The sequence below is a fragment of the Oculina patagonica genome, chromosome 7 (assembly GCF_052425735.1).
Source record: "Oculina patagonica isolate OP01 chromosome 7, crgOcupat, whole genome shotgun sequence".
NCBI classification, from domain to species: domain Eukaryota; kingdom Metazoa; phylum Cnidaria; class Anthozoa; order Scleractinia; family Oculinidae; genus Oculina; species Oculina patagonica.
The window spans coordinates 32,991,190-33,012,049 of NC_135764.1; the positions used below are offsets into that span (position 1 = coordinate 32,991,190).

The following is a 20,860-nucleotide window of genomic DNA, read 5'->3' on the forward strand; positions in this document are numbered from 1 at the left end:
TCGCTGACAGCAATAAATCGCGGGCTAATTAACCAAAGAAAAATAAATATTTGTCAGTTTGTCAGAAAAAGAAAGTTGAATTTGAGAGGGTGTTTTTTCATCAACAGCTTTCTTTTGTCAAGGAAATAAACTGGATTTTGAAGGTATGCAATCACACTGAAAATATAATTCATAACGCAGTGCAAATCGTGGACGCCTTTCAGTAAATGGCGATCACACGCGCGGATGTGATGTCTGCAGTTCTTCAGAACGCCGAGTAATAATAATTCAGCTAGATTATTTATTTACTGTAATAACTAAGTGTCTTAAACATTAACCATAAGAGTGTCGAGGTTAGGTTCCTGCGGAAATTAGGCCAACCCACTTTTAAAAGTATTCATGCAAAAAGTAGATGTGTTTATACGCGGTCGTGCTGCTACTTTTCCACATCAGTAAATCATCTCAGGTGAGAATCGAATGCAGCTGCACACGCCAAATTTGCGATCGGTTAATGATATTGAGGTACACGGCTGTGTAAACCGCTTTCATTTTGACTGCTGCATTTGTATCATTCTCATCTACAAGTAAAGTATAAATACGTGCCGCTCAGATTGTGTTTTTACTTGCGCCGCGGTTTCTTTGTAGTTTGATTAGCATCTTTCTGACCATGGATATGAGTTAATTTGTATCAAATAGTTGAAACAAACGAAAGTTTGTAATTAACTCGCAAGGTGGCTTGGTTATTGATGTTATTGGATTGTGTTGTTGTTGTTACATGTAAAATATAATACTCAAATTTTGTATGCAAGGGTTGATATTGATGGAGAGAAGTGTTCTTAGAATATTTTATCATTAAATAAAGATAATATAATAACATGTTTTAATTTGAGGACCTATTGAGGATTATTGCGGATCAAGGAACATCATTGAGGATCTTTGCAAAGATTTTAGTAAGGACCTTTGACAGGTCTTTGAAGATCTTGAAGATCTTTACATTAAAGATCCTTCAAGATTTCACGTGTGGATGAATTGAAGGCATTTCTACCCTCTTTTTTCCCTGCCTTGCCTTCTCACAAACCTATTTATTCATAACAAAGCCCTTTTTTTGCTACTGGTTTTCAGCCATTTTACACCTTGATACATTGCTAATTTTTTAATAAAACCAGATTACCAAGTTGTATTTTTGTACAAATAAAGAAAAAGAAAAGTTTACTAAATACAGGTTTTATTAAACAGCAGAGGTCAGGTGTTGACAAGGTTTCAAGACAGTGATGATATGACAACAAATACAGCAGTTTGCTCTGCAAACATAGTATGACATCTAATATTCTGTTGTTTTCTGTCTTTTGCATATTTTACAGATCATGTGATTATAAATAACAAAAGAGAATTTACAGCCAACTGATTCCTGTAAAAAATTTCTTATCATAATGCTGTTACATCAACTGAAGATTCCCTGGAACATCTGACAATGGCATCAGCTCAAGGAAACTACAACAGTAGTGATCCAACAGATATCAGCCAAGTCCTGGAAAGTTTAGGAAGCTTGATTGGAGAGTTAGATGCTTGTGTTCCAGAAGTTCAAGATGAGAAGGTCAGTGATAATATTGCAAAGCAGTGAGATCCCTTAGTTGAAACTATTAGTCAAAACCTGGGCCTTTTGTTGCAAGTCATATGGTTGCACTTTACCTTTTAGAGAAAAATATCACACAAAATCCATGTTTTAAAAATTGTAGTTATTGGGGGGTTACGCATGTGGCCTCTGGATGTCGACTTTTCAAAATATCCTCAGGCAAAAAGCAGCCAGTGAACCATTAGTGGTAATTATAAGCCTTTCTTTAAGAAATTATTATAATTATTAAATCGTTTAGGTTGAATAAGCCTACTAGTTTAGTTCACATTTTTTTTAGACCCCAGATACGTCACTGTACATAACCGTATACATACTGTAGCAGTATGAATTAAATAATTTCAGACAAATGTTTCATACTTCTTTGCCTTTAATATTTTAATGTGATAAATATAAATTATTTTCTTTTAATTGTAGGCCATTGTCAATGAAGTGGAAAGCAATCAACATAATTGTAAGTATATTATATGGAGGAAAATACATAGTTGCGCAGAGATATGAAATTTATCGTTGTCGAATGAATCTTCTCCAAGCAACCATGTATTATTTTGTTTATTAAATAAACCTACTAAAAACGAGGTTTTTGACAATATTCCGAAGATTTCCGAAGATTTTCAAAATGTTGTCCTAAGGTCGTACGAATGCTTCCGAAAATTTTCTGAACGTTTCCGAAAATTTGCAAACTCTGCGAGGTGAGTGGTCAAAATTGATATCACACATGACGTGTGAATATCATTTTTATTAACACATGTGTGATACCATTTTTATCGATTTGCTACCACTTGCTATACCACTGCAGTTTATGTAGTAGATAAAATATGAGCGGGAGATCTGTATGGGTGTTTACAATGAGCCATTGTAAACACCCATACAGATCGGACGTGAATATTTTATTCTACTTGTGAAATGAAAACAATAAATTGAATGCAATGTTTTGTTATGCGAATCAGTAGAGATCTGTATCAAAAGTTAATGAATACTAATTAGCTGAGCAGGAGTCTGTATCAAAAGTTAATTCTATTGTTTGATTTGTATTGGGGTTTATAGTTGTGTACATGTGATCTGAATACAGTGCTGGGATTGGTTTGCACCCCCATGAATAGTTAATGAATTTTACAAATAATGATAAATTTTGTGTTTAGTCAGCTGTGTGGTATCTTCTGATGCACAGAGGCTGGAATGTATCCAAGGTTTATCTCATTACTTATCTTTGTTTTAATACAGCTGATGTACATTTGGAAGCTCTGCTAGCTGACACAGATGAGTTTGAGGATGATGATCATCAGTACCTCATTCCTCGTGAAAATTCACCAGTACGTAAATCACCACCTGGCCACTTCAGTCACAAGCCATGTGATTCACTTTGTACTGAGGGTGCGGTGGGTGGTGCCAAACCAATGACCTCATTTCACCCTCTCTTCCTACAATCACAAAATATGAACTCTGCTTCCTTAAGGGCACAACATCATGACAATTCCATTCCACCAAGCAGGAGTGGTCATAAAGGAGCTTTCAAGGAGGTTGCCCTTAGCGTGGACCTGCAGGGAAGTTTTAAAAAGGTCAGCGATGGACCATCAACTGCTGCAGCTCAGAAGAATACTGCACATGCTTCAGCTTCTCATAGCAAGGCAGAGCCTAATCATTATGTCACACACAGTGGCCTGGGTTTACAGAAATCCAGTCATGGCTACGCGAAACCAGGTGCTGGTACAAATGGCATTCCAAGCAGCTGTCAACAGATAAGACAAGAAAAATGTGCTACACAGGTAGATAATCAAGTTCAACTGATCAAAAAATATGATGATTTGTGTTCTTTAAATGTAACCCTAAATACAGTAGAACCTTCCATAAGCAGACACCAGACTTCACCTATAATTCCAAGATTTGAAACTGGGAGGTTTGAGAAGTCAGGGGTAAAATCACAGAGAAATTCTACCTAAGGGAAATGAAAATTGGCTTAGGAAATTGGGAGTTCCAAGAAGCTGAGGCTTCAAGAAATTGGGATTCTACTGTATCTCACACCTGAGTGGGACCAATTGACTACTTAAAGTGTCTACTTTCAGGAAGTGTCTGGAGGTATCATAGATAAGTAATCTAAGAAAAATATATTGTAAATAAAAGAGTTACAAAGTAACTTAAAATCAATCTTTATTTATTATGGGGCCAAACTACATCATGGAATTGTTCTCATTGCGTTCCAGCAATTATGACTTAAGAGGCTATTGTAAGCTCAATCAGCCTACCTTTAAATCAAAGTATTTAGTACATAACTCTTATCGCTACATTACTTCACGTTTATGAAACAACCTGCCTGAAAATTTACGAGGAGTGTCCTCTCTTAAAATTTTTAAAAATTTACTGCTAACCTGACTACGGAGGTCAACTGTTTCTGTAATCTTTGTATCAATTAGTTTAAATATTTAAATTGTTATTGTCTAGTTTTTAAATTTTTACTGAATAGATTACATAAATTATTTAAATTTTATGTTTTAATTTTAGCATACACGTTCACATTGAAACGAGCCCCAGGCTCACTGGTGATATGTGTCTAAATAAAGTACTTACCGGTACTTACTTACTTACTAGAATTATAATGTATGGTGCTTTTGATGTACTATCAATGAAATTTAAAAAGAAACTGGTTATCAGAGATTAATTGGGGATTGAAAGAATTAACAGACTGAAGCTTTTTGTCTCTACTAACAGTAAATTTTAGTGTTGAAAACTTCCTGAACACTGTCTTTTTAATCACTGGCTTATTCGTCACATGGTGTGTTGTTTCACCTTTTAGCAGCAAGTGACAGTGACGGTCTTTAATGAGGATAACAATCCTGTTGGATTAACAGTTTCCTCCAACATGAAGGCCAGGGAGGCTTGCCACAAGTTAGCACTGTTAAACAAAGTTGATGCCGACCCACACTGGGTGTTAACAGAACATCTGACTGACTTAGGGCTAGGTAAGTACATCAGTCTTACCAGGGTGGGGTGGGGGAAATACGGATATGAAAGTGATGGGGATGCTCGTCAGAAACTTTGAAAAGCACTGCTTCAGGAATGGTACTGGGATTTATAATATAAATTAATTTACATATATAATTATATTTATATATAATTATTAATAATACATTCAGCAATTTTATCTGATGAGTGCCGTACAAGTTGTGCGGTACAAAACTAGTTAGTAATAAAATGCCAAGTCTAATCTTCAGTTGACCAGACTGTCTTTTAATATAATTTTATTTATATATTTTGGTTGTTGCCAGCTGGTTCATTTTCCCGCCAAGAATATTAATCCCTAAAAAGTAAAACAAGTGTCAAGTTAGTGCTAAATAAAGAAGGTCCCTGTCCCACTCTCCAGGCAATTTAAATTGCGAGCCTACAATAACATCAAGATCTTTGTGTGTACCACCAGTTGTAAATTATAAATCCATTTTTGACACAGCTGCTGCAGTACCGGTATTTTGCTATTATATTTTATTGCCTTTGATTACCTTGCATTGTACTCTTCATGTATGAATTCCTGTTTGTTTTTTTTCCTTTTCTCAAGAACGTAATCTAGAGGATCACGAAAATGTCATGGCTATATTGAATACATGGGCACCTGGTTCTAACAACAAGTTGTTGTTTAGAAAAGACTCCAAAAAATATCACTTCTTCTCACATACATCTGTAAGTTACCATTACTTGTTAATATCAATATTTGCATGTATTATCAATGTAACAAATGATAATGAATATAAGTAACAACTTAACTCTTTTAGTGAAGCAGTCGTCCTGCTTGGTCAAGGAGTTGAAATGTGAGGGGTGAGTTCCACAGACCAAGTAGCCACACATGGTTAACCTCCAGTGACCAGGGTCAGCACACAAAGTGAGCAGTGTGGGAAGAAATAAGAAGAAAAATGCCAGTGACCTTCTCAATTTTGGGAAACCTGACAATTACTAATGTGCCTGGCAGATGTCAGTAAAGATGCCATAAAGCCAGATGTAATGAACATCATGTCGTGATGTTAAGAGGATTGCATTGCTTGACCTGGGTTTGTCTGTTAAGGGTCTGTGCCCCTTTTACTTTTTAACTATTTGTAATTTTGATTGTTTTATTATTTGCAGAACTATTTTCCTTCTCATTTGTTGGACTCTGAACATTCAGACAAGGCAGTCACAGAGAAAGCACAGAGGGCCAAGACTATTTTACAGCAGGTAGTGTTTACTATTAAACTTTAGAATGTGCAGAATTATAATAACTGACTTTTACAAGATCACCCGGGGGGGGGGGGACTCCCATATTTAATGGATGGGGATGCTCGTCGGAAATTTTGAAATGAACCCCTAAAAGAGACCAATCTGGGCGTGACTCAAGCTTTTTTAGACCCCTAAAAGATACCAAAATTCTGAAAAAAGAACTTGTATTTGTAATTTTTTATCGTGTGTAACCCTAAACGAGACCCTGAAGGCTAACAATATTGCCATTTCCCCCCAAACACCCTAAATGAGATCCAACGTCCGAAATTTACACCCTAAGCGAGACGACGAGCATCCCCGTTCCTTTCATATGGGAGTCTCCCCCCCCCCCCCCCCGGGCAAGATCATAACATCAAATGAATGAATCACAAGTTGTGAATTCAATCATCAACATTTTGTAGTCAAATGAAAGAACTCGAAGTGAAGTTATCTGGTAGGTGGCTTTTTTACAGATTGACATTCCAAAGGTCAGTCATAGGTCACTAGATATTTGCCATAAATAGTCTTAACAGTGCGAATGGAGCCAGCCTAGACCTAAAAGACGTCATCCGTGAAAACATGTTTCGTCTGGGTGTGCAATTCTAGTTACCTGTAAGAGTGAGCTGTTAAATGAGACCTGTTAAAATACCTGTCCGAAGTGATCATGCAGTGGACAGCTTTACGAAAGAAGGGCAAAGCGGGAGAGCCTTTTTGAAAGCGTGTTCTTTGGAGCACAATTCCTAGTGTTCGTCTCATTCATCTTTTTCTATCCCTGCAGAAATTGTTTAGCACGTGTACCAGAGTTCCTGAAATAGAAGGCACTTTACATTGTAAGGATTTTGGAAAGAAGTCCTGGAGCAAGAAATTTATTTTCTTGAGAGGATCAGGGTTGTATTCCTCCAGTAAAGGAAAATCAAAGGTAGGAAGGTATCACAATCATCTAGGTGATACCACTATAATCTGCTCAGTACTGTTAATAAGAATAGGATAATCCCCCCGGCCCTCCTCTTCCCCTGACCCCCGCCCCCCTCACGCCAACATCTTCAATCCAAAACTCTCAGGCGGATAACTGTTCCTCCTTTAAGAAAAATCTGTAGTGTATGGACATGAAGACTGGCCGAGTTTAAACCTTTATCATTCTGGCCCCTTTTTTTTTCAGACCAATTTGAGCCAAAATTTCTGCCCTCCTTTTTAGGAGAGCCTATTCTATTTACTGATTCTGTCAAATCAAAATATGTAGCCCTAAAATTTTCGGAGCACGACAGATCGTCCTCTTAAGACTTGATTTTTTCGCATTCTAAGAAAAATCTAAGAGCATATGGACATGTAGACTGGCAGAGCACGAATCTTTATCTAATCCTTTTCACAGGCCACTTTTAGCCGAAATCTCTGCCCTCCCCTGTCCTTTATAATGATAAAACATGTTCGTTTGATAACCATGCACATCACTTTTTATTAGAGACTTATCTTCTCTGCACTTGATGACTTGTATGCTATTCTTATATTTATTTTTCACCTTTAAATTTTTGTCTGCAAAGTGCAAATGTCTCCAATATTTCTGTTTTAGGCTTCTAAAGATTTGGAATGTTATGTGCAATTTGATGGAGCAAACCTCTACAACATTCTTAACCCTAAAAAGTCTCACAAATCGCCGACAGAATTCTGCTTCTGTATCGTGGTACGTGAGTGGTATTTTAATTATTTTTTCAGAGTTTATTATTTAGAAGACCATGTGCTTGTAACGGACAGTGTACACATTATCAATCGTTATTGGGACTTTCATAGGCCAAAATAAACGTTTCTTTGACCATTTGAATGAGGCACAATAGTGTCGTGAAGTACAATCTCGGTTGTACAGAAAGCTTTTACCTTTCATCATGAAATTCTGGTTAAATTTGACTTCTGCTTTCAGTTTGGAGACTTTTGTTTCCTGACAAAAAATTTACTGGTCTAGTTCGAGAAATAATTTTGCTGAGAAAGCTTGCGCAATCACTTTTTTTCGATTTTCTTCACATTTGCCATTTGTCTGTAAACTTGGCACGAGGTTTGTCAAGGTCTTATAGGAAAAATAAAATGTTAAAGACCTGAAAAATAAGTTTCTTTCTACCAAACTCATTTACACCCCAGAGAATTGAATAGTAAAATGTTGAATTATCTGTTCTGACTATCGTACCGTCAGTGCATTGCTAAATGTTAGCGTCGTGTTCAGACACAGAAAACCAAAGTACCCAAGTGGGTACTTGAAAAAATAACATGTTCACACTAATGCCCAGCGAAAATCGTACTCCGACACCGTGCCCTAACTGGCACCAAGTGTGAACACAGCCTTACTTTCACATTTCTGTCAGCCTTACAGAGCGCGAGAGCTCAAGGAACTCAAGTGTATTTGTACAGACGATGAGAAATCTTTAGTGAGCTGGATTATGGCTGTCAGGATTGCCAAGGTAAAGTAAGCAACACACCAAGCCACACAAGTAATGTTTAGGTCTTGTTACTACAGTCTGAACTTTTGTGATGGGTTTTTGACATTAATTTTGGCAAAATCGTCGACCAGCTATTTAAAGAACACGACAGGGGAACAGAATGAGTTCTTAGAATCATTCCTTCTAAAAAATCACGGTCCAAGGTCAGTAAGCATTTTGATCCTAAGGATCGTAGAAGTCAGATGGCTAATTGGTGCAGGTTCTTAACTTTCCGGTTTCTGTAGCATGAAGCGACTTAACCTGAGATCATCTTTGCAAGGGAAAAAAACCGCCTGATCGCAGGCTAGAAGCGACTAGGAGCATTGCTACTCCCACCTGATGGGTTGCTGCCCCCCCCCCCCCCCCCGGCCTACTCCAGAAGTTCGAGGATCGACGGATTTGCCCTTAAAAAGCGCATTGCGGATTTTTTTTTGTGCTAAGTTGAGTGGAATTGCGGATTTCTAAAGAACAGTGGAAGGCGGATCAGCTGTGAATATTGGTCCAGATTCTAGGTTGTTCGCAGTCTACCTAGAATTAGATTCCAGACTCTGCGTGTCTTGAAGTTCGGTTATGTTGACGTTTTGCCTAATTTTTGTGAAGGAGTATTACATTGATATCGAACTGATATTTTGCTGCTGAAACGAGCAACGATAGGGAAGTAGTGACGGGAGAAATTCATGCTATTGAGGATTCTCAGTTCTTTTTCCGTTGATAAATCTTTTTAACTCAGACATTTTTCACCGAATACCAAACATCTCAATCAACGAGTGATTTTTCAAAAGCTGCTATAACACTCTGAGCACTAGGGCTGTTTTAGGCGATTCTGTTACAAACCTAAATGAATAGTAGTTAAATTGATAAAAACACGAAAAAGAAATATTGTAGAGCAGTGTGGATTATTATAAGTACAGGATCAAGCTGGAAACCGATTACGAATAGCATAACGGCCACTTTTGGGGGATCGAAAAATTGGAGTTTAGACTGATTAGCTGGTAATATGCTTGTTGCATAGGTAACTGCAGCTAAAAATTGGATAAATATTTTATTGACATTTTTAGCTCGGATCTCTTAATTAGAGAAGACAGACATGAATCAGCAACCTACTTCAGTAGCTACTCAACTCTTGAGTGACGAGGAAATTGTCAATTTGGAGCGGCCAAGGTCGTTTTAAATTCTTTTACTTAAGGGCAGGCGTTATTTTGTCGATATAATCTGCCTTTGAGTCAAGTTTATGACAGCCTATAAAGAAGATTTGTCTATATTCCTCGAAGTTTTTCTTTGTTTCTGTGTAGCTCACTTCGTCTTGTAGAAGTAACATTCCACAAAAGACATGGCATTCAAGTCATTAGTAAGCTTCTGCACATCATGATATTTATATATATACTCCAAATATTTCAGGTAATTCTATTTATTTTCGTTAATTAAGAGCTGTAAACTTCAAAGTGGCAGAGCAAAAGTCATTTATTGGTAAAATCACGGCTACACAACAAACAAGGATATTTTCGAGCATTGTGAATGACCCTTTCAAACAAATTGAGATAAACTTGAAAAAGTCAGGGCGACGTTTACCGAACGCAAACCGTTTTAATCTTCTCGAATTTTGCCCATCCATGCCAGCTATCCATGCCCCTTTTTGGCCTTTCTGTGATAATTGACAGAGTAAACAATCGCACCAGAAAAACACGTTATTAAATCTTTGTACACGGCGAAAACGGTTGAGGCCAACAACAATTCATGCCCTCTTCCGAGACAATACAACATTCTTTTAAGCAAGCATTAATTTTAGCACTTTCAACCTTCTTACGAGCATTTTTTTTATACATATATTTTTAATTTTCTAATTTATATATGCGAATTGCCGTCATATTCAATTTTTTAACGCTTGATTTTATCACACATCTTTATCTGTTGAAGTCAGCAAACCGGCTGACGAAAAGTGATAGTTTTTTATATTTCTTACCAAACTGAAACGATTTATTCAGTTTTATTTGACAAGTTGTTTGACTTCTTACTAGTTATATAAGTATAGCAGTCACAAACATTGCCCTACTTAGCTACTTAGCTACTCAGCTCTTAAACGAGAGGAAACGAAATTTGGCGTGGCCGGATTATTTTTAACGGGTAAATCGCCTTATTAAGCATTAGGTAACCAATCTAAATTGGTCTGCATGACGGCGCAAAAGTTAATCTTTTCCTCATCAATCAAGTGTGAAGGACTTGGCAAGGCTGGGTAACTGTTTCCTTCTTATTAAAGGGACTAAACTTAAATAAGAAAAAAAGGGAGATATGTATTTTTAAATGTGGGAAGTGGTAGTTTTGCAACAAAATGGGAGTTTTGGAGAATTCTAAACGACGTTTTTATGCCTCAGTTACTGTGGTTTCTGACCTCTACAATATACTGCTTTCTAGCATTTTGTTCACCACAACCCGTTTTAGGCTTTATGTTCCTGGGTAGCACTGACGAAAGAGGAATTGTGAGAGAAAAGTTATTTCCCAAGAACAAAACACCGTGACACTTGCGGTCAGGCCTGCGACTTTCGTGAAACATAGTTTTTGGCCTCATTGTGTTTGTGAAGGGTTTACATACTCGTTAAAATAACAGAAAAAGTTTAGACGTGACCAAACGGTTGTTTACCTGACGTGCTGGGCAAAATTTCAAGAAAACCAGATCTAGTGGAGCCACGGAAATGAGAACAAACCCAAGCTAACGTTATAACTTGACCTCTCTTGACTTCCTTCCAGTAAAAGCACGTGACGTCATCTACGTCTTAAGTTATCGACTTCCTGTGCTATACAGAGGTCTTATAAGGAAAATGTACCAAGCTAATCCTTATACAATCGGCTTACCGTGGTATGTCTCTGCGTAGCTGTTTCGTGTATATCTCTTGTAAGGATGTGTGCAAGTGCGGCAGAAGTCGGTAGCAGTTCAAAGAATCTTCGGCAAAGGGTACATAGAAGTACAGCTTGAATTATTTTTTTGTTACCATTTGCAATTCTGTCTTCTTTTCGCCAGATGTTACCTAAAGTTAATTAATCCACTGAATGTTTACTGTATATATACACTGTACTTAACAGTTGAAGCTTTCTAGGGAGCATTAAGAATAACACGACTCCAATTTTTCAGTCCGTGCATGTTTCATACCAGGAGCGGCCATAATTCCCTGTTCATACACGTTTTGTAATTCATTGTGGCTCTTATGGTAAACAAAGGCCCGCAACTGTGCTAACGTTTTATCTATTTAGCTAATGTTATCCATTAAAATTCGCAGGGTTCTTGAAATAATTGGCGGTCCGCAAAGTACAAAACAGACACAAACGTGAAACCATCGTCAATGTACCGGTACTTGATCTCAAAACCCCCTAAACCAGACAAAATGCTAGTAAGCGGGTGTGTTTGGAAGGTTTGGCCACAAGCAACGATGTCGTGATATGCCATAGTGAAAACTGACTTCCCTAAAAAATTATTTTTCGGCGACAATTAACGTGCAAATAGTTTCGATGATTGCAGAGCAAAAATTACAAGAAACGTGTTCTTGTAGTATATCAATATGGGATTAAGCCAAAACAGATTTCAAGATCGCCGTTTGTTTGTGAGCATATGTTTCTGGGATCACGTTATGAGGGACAGCTAAAATTTCTTTGAATTACCCAAATAATGTCTCCAATTTGGCTAGGGACAAAATGTGAAGTTGTTGTCTTGCAGAGAAACAATTGAACATGACATACTTTTAATTTTCACAGTTGTAGATTTATACGACCAACTGTGATGAACTTACTCGATGTTTATTCTTAAGTGTTCTTGTAATCAGTGAAGCACAGCTGAGCTGAAAACACCGACAACCAGATTAGATAACGGTTAGCAACGAGTGTGGGCGTATGATGTTTGCGCTAATTTATACCCTAAAAGAATCATTGGACCCCCTCAATTTTATTCGAAATTTTTATTTTTGTTTTGAACGGAAAGGAAGCCAGTTAATTTAGTAGTGGAATTTCCTAATTTGAGAGTAATTTCTTGGACACCAACAGAGTTTAACAAATCGTTTGGCAAAGCTCGCATACCCTACAGACATAATAGCTGTTGCCATGTCTAGCATACCGGATACGCAAGATGTCTTTAACTTAACTAGTGTAACCCTAACCCTTTAATCTTAACTCTGAAATTTATGAATCTGGTGTTCTTCCAACGGTTAAAGATTTTCTGCCACCGAGCCAAATATTATAATTTGTGAAAACTAAGGCAAATGGGTGGTCTGATCAACCACTGCTGACATGCAAATGAATTGAATGAAAACCTTTAGGACGATTGTATAAATTGAGATCATTGTGTTCAGGTTACTGAAGTGTAACAGTGGTGTCAAGTTATTTTCTTGTCGTTTTCTTTTCAGTTCGGTCCGCAACTCCGGCAGAATTACGACGACATGATCCGAAAGTTTGCGAAGCTAACGAAGTATCGCGAACAAACTTCGGATAGTCAGGTAAGCTCACTTATGATTCCTCGCTTTGCTTTTGTTGTGCGACGTTTACATTCAAAAAGGTTAAAGCTTTCCCCTTGAGAACAAGGCATGACTTAAATTCATCGTAAGCGAACTGAATTCGGCAGTTGTTTCAAATTTCTACTGAATACATAGAGCGTTTTACTCATTGCCTCATCTCAGAATAAAACCAGGTTCACTAGTCAGCAAGATTGTATACTTATGCGGCCATGGGTCACTTTCAGTTGACAGTTTTATCAGTGTTACATGTATGTGCTAATAGATTTACAAAAGTTACTAGCTAATGCCCGTGAATATCGATTGACATACAGTGTCTGTTCTTAGAGCTACAGAAATATAGTAAACTTCCGATAATCCCCCCCCCCCCCTATATTTTGGACGCAAAAATCCTTCCACCAATAAGCCATCTCCCCGGTGTAAAAACCCATGGACTTATATTTAGATTGATGCAGATTATAGATTATATTTAGATTTTCGTGGAATTCTGATTTCTCAAACCTCCAAGGGAAACGAAAGTTGGCTCGTGAAATCGAGGGTGAATGTTCAGCTGAGAAAAGGAAACCTGGTTCGAGTTATCAGCAGGTTCGAGAAATTTAGGGTTGAGAAATGATTTTTTTGATTTTATACTCCCCCCTCCCCCCCCCCCCTTCCAAGCATGTAGAATTTACGTCGTTACAGTAAACTCAGAGACTTGCGAGGTTCAGTTCACCAGTTTATTACTTGTTTTGTGTTTTATATCATCATAATAGGACAGTTTTTACTACTGTAATTTTCAGACCCCACAGTCCTTCCAAATAAAGGTCCCAACGACTGGTACTAAGCCCCAATCCCTTTCCTATCCCTTCCTCCACACACACACACACACACACACACACACACACACCAAGGCCCGATTGTTGAAAGCACGATTGAGCTAATCCAGGATTAGCGAGCGTTAGTTTTTATTTCAATTTTGTAACTTTTCTGTGAGATTTTCTGTTAATATCTTTTTTGTTCCTCAGTTTTGACTTCGGTAACACTTTTATACAACAGAAATAAAAGCTTTAATCGACTTTTAATCCAAGATTAACATTAATCTTCATTTGAACAACCGGATGCAAGCCTTTTTGAAAAAAATATCAGCCCAGGGTTATTGACGAAATTTTACGGTAGTTTGATATCAGCTTTTACACCATGCCATAGAAAATACAGCCAATCAGAATACAGGAAAACCGTTGTATATTCGACGGTATTCAACCCAACCTTCCCATCGTGCGCTGCGATCTTATTCTCGATGAAATTAAGTGAGCGTATTTTCTATGGCATGGTATAAAATAGTTACACAACACTTTCTCGTGGTATACTTAACAATTATCCTGCGAATCGGGAATTCGCCTGATACTTAGCCGACGAGGCCGCAGGCCGAGTTGGCTAAAATCAGACGATATTCCGCAAGATTGAGCAGGATAATTGTTTTATTATTCAACAAATTGTCAACGAAACACGTTTTGCAGAAAGATAAACTGTAATTATGCAGCGCTTTACAAGATTTCGGAAGAATTTTCGCATCCTACATATATCGCAGGATATCTGTTATGTACGGATGACAGATATCAACAACATTTTGACCATATATGGGCAGCGCGCGCTTGGTTGAATAATAATATGGAATATCCCACTTGTCACTTGTATTTTCTTCGTATACACACTCGCCTAAAGGCTCGTGTGTATACCGAGAAAATACAAGTGACTCGTGGAATTCCATAGTATACCACTCGAAAGCGTTGCATAACTAGTATGTAATCGATTTGTGACGTCACTCCCATCTTTTAAACCCTCCGAAACTAGAACATTTCCGACGAATGTTTTTTTAACTTATTTTTGCTGTATACATCGGTTAGTTATCGAAGCATGTTGAACATATTATACTAGTGAGTGCATAGAGTTTATCAGGATTTTTAACACAGACATAGACCCAACGGTGATACTTTGATTTCGACAAGTGTTAGGATGCCATTACGATTGAGGATAACTAAACCGTGGCGAAGATGTAAAAAGAATTTCAATATAACCCGGGACAAACTTCCCAACGATAGGATCACATTTGTCGTGGAAGATCTTTGAAATTCTGCAAAAATATCTTGTTGCAAATTGGAATGTACCTTAAGTAAATTGCTTTTCAGTTTATATATAGAATTAAGATATAAAGGGTTTTACTTTATTTATAGTAGAACAGAATTCAAGTATCTCGTTAATTATATTTTACGCGAATCCTTGCGCTTCGGCGATAATACTTACCAATTTGCAATTTGTTTTAGATGATGATGCTTTAGCTAAGTTAAGAAATAAAATACATTTTATTGCCAGACTTTCTACTCAGAGGTATTTAAGACATCAGAAACCGGCCAAGCTATATTGCTTCTGTGTTGTGAGAAACATACAGCCAGACTTTTCATGTCATAAGCGCTTGTTTACGAAAACGATCGTGACAGAATGTGTGAAGTATTTCCGTTAATATTGCCTGTCTGTTTACGTGGATATATAGTCTAACCGTTAGACATAAGGAAACTGTCATTAACTCAGTCGACTAGCAATGAACAAATATTAACACAAGGCCTTGATGTGCATAGCAGTTCGATAAATCTCGTGACAGTGAACAAAATAGCTGACGGAAAAACGGGTGATAAGGAATTAAATCCTTCTTATAACAATGTGGATGGAATGAAAAGTGACTTCCAGTGAAAAGGTTCTTTTGTGCGGTACAAGATCATTATGCCATTCAAGGTAATTATTTGAGGTTAATTAGTGATTTCCCTTTTTAAAAATGTACTTGTTCTTTTTGATTCAATTTCCAATAATACTTACAATTAATTTTAGTTGTTGTAAAATCAGTTTATTGTTCCTCGTGAGTAAGTCTCACCTGCCGATTTCATCGTTCCTATAAATTTTGTGTGTGTTCATTTTCGAGCGATCGCTATCTTGATATTGTCACGAATCACGCACGGAAAATACCAACTAAGAAAAGTAATAATAACAGACGGGTTCACAAAACAGCGGCTTTTATTAACATAGACTCGCTTTCGTTTTTTGTTCACCGCTGTTACGGTATAAATCGTGTTTCATGTAGAGGAATAATTACCCATCGTAATTCATGGAAACTAATTTCCCCTATCAACATCCACCGCAGCTCTGTGGTGGCATTTGTGGCAAATGGGTGATGACAATTGAGTGAGGCATATATAATGTATTTAGTTATGTTTGGTGTTTTTTTTTTTAAAGCTAGTATACATTTTGTCCCACTTGAATGGCGTCACATCGCTGTCGTTTACATGACACCTTGACGAGTGTATCCGTTGTGTGAGAATACACAGTGTGTTGCCTTCCAAGGCACTGGACACCTTGAAAAACAAAATGACAGTACTGTAATCTTTGTCACTGTACTTTTGTTTCTTAACTTGTAGAATGTTATAAGCGACAGCCGGGAGGAAGGAGAGATTCAAATAATGACGAGGGAAGGCCAAGTAGCAATGGATTTTAGTGGTGAAAGAGGAAAAGTCATCACGGATATGAAAGAAATTCAGCAACTGACCAACACAAGGAATAAAGTGGTAAGTGTCAGCATTCATCTCTGCCTAGGACAGGGTTTTTCAAGAATTTAGAAATTTTCGAAGAAGAAGGATAGAACGGGTAGAGTCACGGAACGATCTGAGGCAAGGTTCTCACGTTTCATTTTTTTATTACACAGAAACTTAGTCGTCGCACTTCATCTCAGCACTTCATTCCAACAGACACAGGGATCCCAGGTATGTGGAAAGAAAATTACTTATTTTGTTTACCCATAATGCCTTTCAGTTTCCATCAGGAATTAGAAGTAAATTTGTGGCTCTTTCTTATTTACTAAATCGCTCTTCTCGAAATTCAAAAAAGCAATGGAGATTTAATTCAATTTTATGGTTACTTTATTTGTAACAATACAGTAAAAACCCGCGTACAAGAACACCTATTTTGCGGTTCAGGCTGATTTGTTCTTATATAAAGGGTTATAATCTGCAAAATCAGCCTGTAATTTTTTAAGTGTTCTTAAAAAAAGTTTCTTAAAATAAGGAACATACTAGGCTACCAATAGATGAAATAATATATGCACTCAATTTATTTTATTTTAATAAAATGATTCAAGGCAAACTGTACTGTAATTCGGGTGGAACTTTATGTGTGCAATGAAAAGTAGTTTGATCTTTGATATCTTTTCATATAAGAACAACTTTTATTTTTCAGGCTTAATGTGTTCTTATATAAATGGTACTTTATTTCCTAAAATCAGGCCTGGGTGTTCTTAATCCACTTGTTCTTATACGCGGGTTTTTACTGTAGCGTGACTTGGTCACAGAACTACCAACAATACCGTAACGTGGTTCCGTGAAGACCATTTTGTGTGTCACAGAATCACCAGTTTCTATGTCACAAAACCGCCAAAAGTGGCGTCACCTGGCTCCTATTAGTCCAGTTTCTTGGTTACAGAATCAGCTACAATAGCGTGACGTAGTCCGTTGAAGACCAGTTTGTGTGTCACAAAATCACCAAAAATGTCGTGACCTAGTACCCATTAGACCCGTTTGTTGGTCACAGAATCAAAAATATTAGCGTGACTTGGACCGTTCAAGCTAAGACCAGTTTGTATGTCACAAAATCACCTAAGATAGCGTGACCTAACCCCTTGAAAATATATAGCAAAACCTACAATAGCGTGACACCTAGAACCACGTGACCTTGTCCTTTCAACGCCAGTTTTTTGCTAAACAGTCACGTAAGGTAAGGTGACCTAGCCAGTTTAAGACCACAAGAGAATTAGTGTTAAGTATAACTAATGCAGAACTTGTGTAATCTGTTCCCTGCAGGGCACCAGTTTGTGAATGAGCCTTGGTACCACGGAAGGATTACAAGGGAACGCTCGCTCGAGTTACTTATGGCTGCGGGAGTAAAGGACGGGTAAGGACGCGTATTTGACGTAATTGTTACTTAATTTAAACAGCTGCTTAAAGAGTTCATCTGGGTACGACTCTGGGAGATCCTGAAGATGGGACCCTGAAAATAACACATCCCTGAAAGCAATTGTTCTTTCTGAAATGAAACCTTCTCCTATATTGTTACACGCTATACACGTTTACCACAATAACCCCAGTATAAATATGTCATGTTTTAAGCATAAAACGTCTACAGAACGTTTCCACCAATGCAATCTGATTATTTAAACAAGTTTGTCAGGACAGAATTTTACTACCTTCAAAAAACACTGACTGTCCGAAGAATGACAAGCCGAAAGTTAGGTACCAGCCCCAAGCTATGTATAACTCGATTGTAACGGTCTCGTTACCTTATAAAACTTGACCTATTTAATTTGCAGATTGTTCCTTGTTCGTGAAAGTAGCAGTGTAGCTGGTGTGTTTGTGCTGACATTTTGCATGAACAGAAAAGTTTACCACTGCCAACTAGTTCAGGTATGTGGTGTTAGCTGTAAATAAATAATCAGAACATAAAATGTACAGCAACGGTGAGTTTGTCAATTCGCGATCAATGTTTTTTAGACTACAAGCTCTGTTCGCTTTGATCCTCAAACGAATAAGTATATGCGAGAGAATTGCGCACTGGAAATAAGAACTGAAAAGTCTTCTACATACTACGAAAAGCCACTCTTTTTTCGTGGTCAATCGAGCGTGAAGTGATAAAAAGCGCATGCGGGAAACTTGGGAGCGAGATGCGCTAAAAAAAGGCGCGTTATTAACACGTCGGTACGTTTCGTCACCCGTTTCGCAATTTTTCCTCTCGCCCTTTGTATCGCTTCATTCTCGGCGGACTAAGAAGTTAGACATCAGTCTGTTCGTAGTCTAAATTGCATACTAAACCAAGTGTTTTGTTCTTCTTATTTCAGGACATTGGTGAAGGTACCAAATTGTTCTTTAGTCTCGGGAAAGGACCAGCATTTGAAACCTTGCATCAGCTCATTCACTTTTACCAACAGAAACCATTAAATGGAGTGTCTCTTGCCTTAAGAACACCGTGCCCTAAAACAGGATAAACCTTTGACCACAATAAAGACACAACCTTGTGTCTTCTGCCGGTGAATTAAAGGAACATGTCAGGGACGGTTTCTGGAGAGGATACGTTGCAGACTACACTCCTTCCAAAAGCAAGGGACCTCCGAACCGCTGAGATGATCTCAGAATAGCACATTTTAATCCTTGCTGTATATTTTACTTGATTGGCACGACATCAAATGTTATTTGTGACGTGAAGGAACTTTGAAGAAAAGGGATTTTCAAATCTGTTCATAAAAATCTAAATGAAATTATAGTTTAAACTTACAGCGTCACTCGCTTAAGTTTTTTTTATGATTTTGACAACTTTTGGACATCGTTGTTATTTTAACAACTTAGCCAATCAAAGAAAAGAAAAAAAAAAACAACTGCGCGTACACTCCTTGTTGCTTTTCCAAACGTCTCAGCCGATCAAATCACCAACAACCGCACTTGCAACTTTTTGACATTTTTTTGTTGGTTTCCCAAACTTCTCAGCCAATCAAATCAACAACAACCGCACCTTCAACTTTTTGAAAGCTTTTTATTGGTTTTCCGAACTTCTCAGCCAAACAAAGGACGAAAAAACACTGCACTCGCCCCGGACCACTCGCACACATCTCTGTATTTCACACACATGATTTTTGATTAGCTAAGCAATGGGAACCAACATAAATTTGTCAGAAAGATTTTCAAAAACTGTACAAGAAAATAATTAAAAAATCATTATGATAAACCACGTGGGCCACTCGCGCACATCTCTGTATTTCACACATGTGATTTTTGATTAGCCAAGCAATGGGAACTCAACATGCATTTTTCAGATAGATTTTCAAAAACTGTACAAAAATTATTATATGATAAAGCGCGTGGAACTTTAAGTAAGTTGACGACAGTTTTAAGACATTTAGCCTTCTAATCGTAATGAAAGGAGGGTTGTAAATAGTTTTTATTATCACAATACACACAAGTGAACTAAAAGTGACTGTATAAATCTTGTAAATTAACGGAATTCCAGTACTTAGGTAAAGCTATATTATGGAAATATGAATTTGTAACTAAAGGTTATATCCACTATTTGAAGTGAAAAAACTTATAACGAAGAATATACAATGAAATAAAATATAACAAAATATTATTTTACTAGTGTAGTGCCAACTTGAAGCGCAAATTTCCTCCGTTTTCATTTCCACCATTTCCGCCTCATCTCTCTCCTCGGGATTAAGGAGGAGTAGCAACGTATTACACTGTCATTGGAGAAATCACAAAATCCAATACCACACATTTTATTTTTATGCACTATAATTGATCATTATTGACGAAGTTGAGTGATTTGACAGGGGAAAGCAGATCAATTACCTAGACACTAACGATATCGACGATAGCTAAACCAAACAGATTGCGGCATTTCATTAGTTTACTAGTACTGAATTCTACATAAGTGGGTGAGGCCGTCCCTATGGGCCGGGTGAGTCTTTCTGTTTATATTTTTTTGTCCTTCAGTTTTGAGGTCGACCTAACTTAAACTCCACGAAACAAAGGCAATAAAAACACTACAAGAGAAATTGAACCCACGATCATCTTTAATCGGCTTCTTTGAACCACGGCCACGGTTTATTTGGAAAAATTGCCAGAGGAGGGACTGGGGAGAGGAGTCTCTTATCTTATCAGGGGCAACATCTGGGGCTCCGTATTATTCCGTTTTACTGAAGGATCCCGGGGGGGGGGGGGGCACTTCCTATAAATGGGCTAATGGGGATGTGCCGCTGGATGGGGTCGCATTTTCACGACTGGACTGACTATAATGGGGTCGCCATTTCAAGCATTTTTTATAGGGTGACTAGAATGGGGTCACACTTTTCCGGGATTTTGAGAGTACGAAAATCTGGCAAGTTGTGATTTATGAACGGAAATATTCGCCGAAAAAAATGTTACCGTATTTATTGCTGTTGTTCAATATTTGACAAACGGCTCCCAGAAAGTGACTAAGTTGGGGTCGTAAATTTACCCAAAAGTGACTAAGATGGG

At 37.7% G+C, this 20,860-nt stretch overlaps 1 protein-coding gene across 3 annotated transcripts; it reads left to right on the forward strand.

Annotated features, from left to right (window-relative positions):
- The first annotated feature begins 27 nt into the window (after positions 1 to 27).
- On the forward strand, positions 28 to 19,682 carry LOC144660318 (growth factor receptor-bound protein 14-like). 3 transcript variants are annotated; one of them, XM_078520922.1, is made up of 16 exons: positions 28 to 143; positions 1,341 to 1,573; positions 2,027 to 2,063; positions 2,834 to 3,375; positions 4,401 to 4,566; positions 5,157 to 5,278; positions 5,717 to 5,806; positions 6,606 to 6,746; positions 7,395 to 7,505; positions 8,176 to 8,271; positions 12,675 to 12,764; positions 16,223 to 16,369; positions 16,507 to 16,564; positions 17,657 to 17,747; positions 18,163 to 18,256; positions 18,688 to 19,682. In XM_078520922.1, the coding sequence occupies exons 2-16, from the start codon at positions 1,451 to 1,453 to the stop codon at positions 18,832 to 18,834; spliced, it is 2,055 nt and encodes a 684-aa protein (XP_078377048.1). In that variant the 5' UTR covers positions 28 to 143; positions 1,341 to 1,450; the 3' UTR covers positions 18,835 to 19,682. The 3 variants fall into 3 exon arrangements, with proteins under 3 accessions (XP_078377048.1, XP_078377050.1, XP_078377049.1); XM_078520924.1 differs by having other exon boundaries at positions 4,404 to 4,566; XM_078520923.1 differs by lacking the exon at positions 28 to 143 and adding an exon at positions 270 to 445.
- Positions 19,683 to 20,860: the final 1,178 nt, after the last annotated feature.

Bases quoted from the DNA above. Each gene is read 5' to 3' on its own strand.
- LOC144660318 (XM_078520922.1), top strand. From the start codon at position 1,451: ATGGCATCAGCTCAAGGAAACTACAACAGTAGTGATCCAACAGATATC. The intron at 5,807-6,605 runs GTAGTGTTTACT...CTATCCCTGCAG, and splicing joins CCAAGACTATTTTACAGCAG to AAATTGTTTAGCACGTGTAC. The intron at 12,765-16,222 runs GTAAGCTCACTT...CTTAACTTGTAG, and splicing joins AACAAACTTCGGATAGTCAG to AATGTTATAAGCGACAGCCG.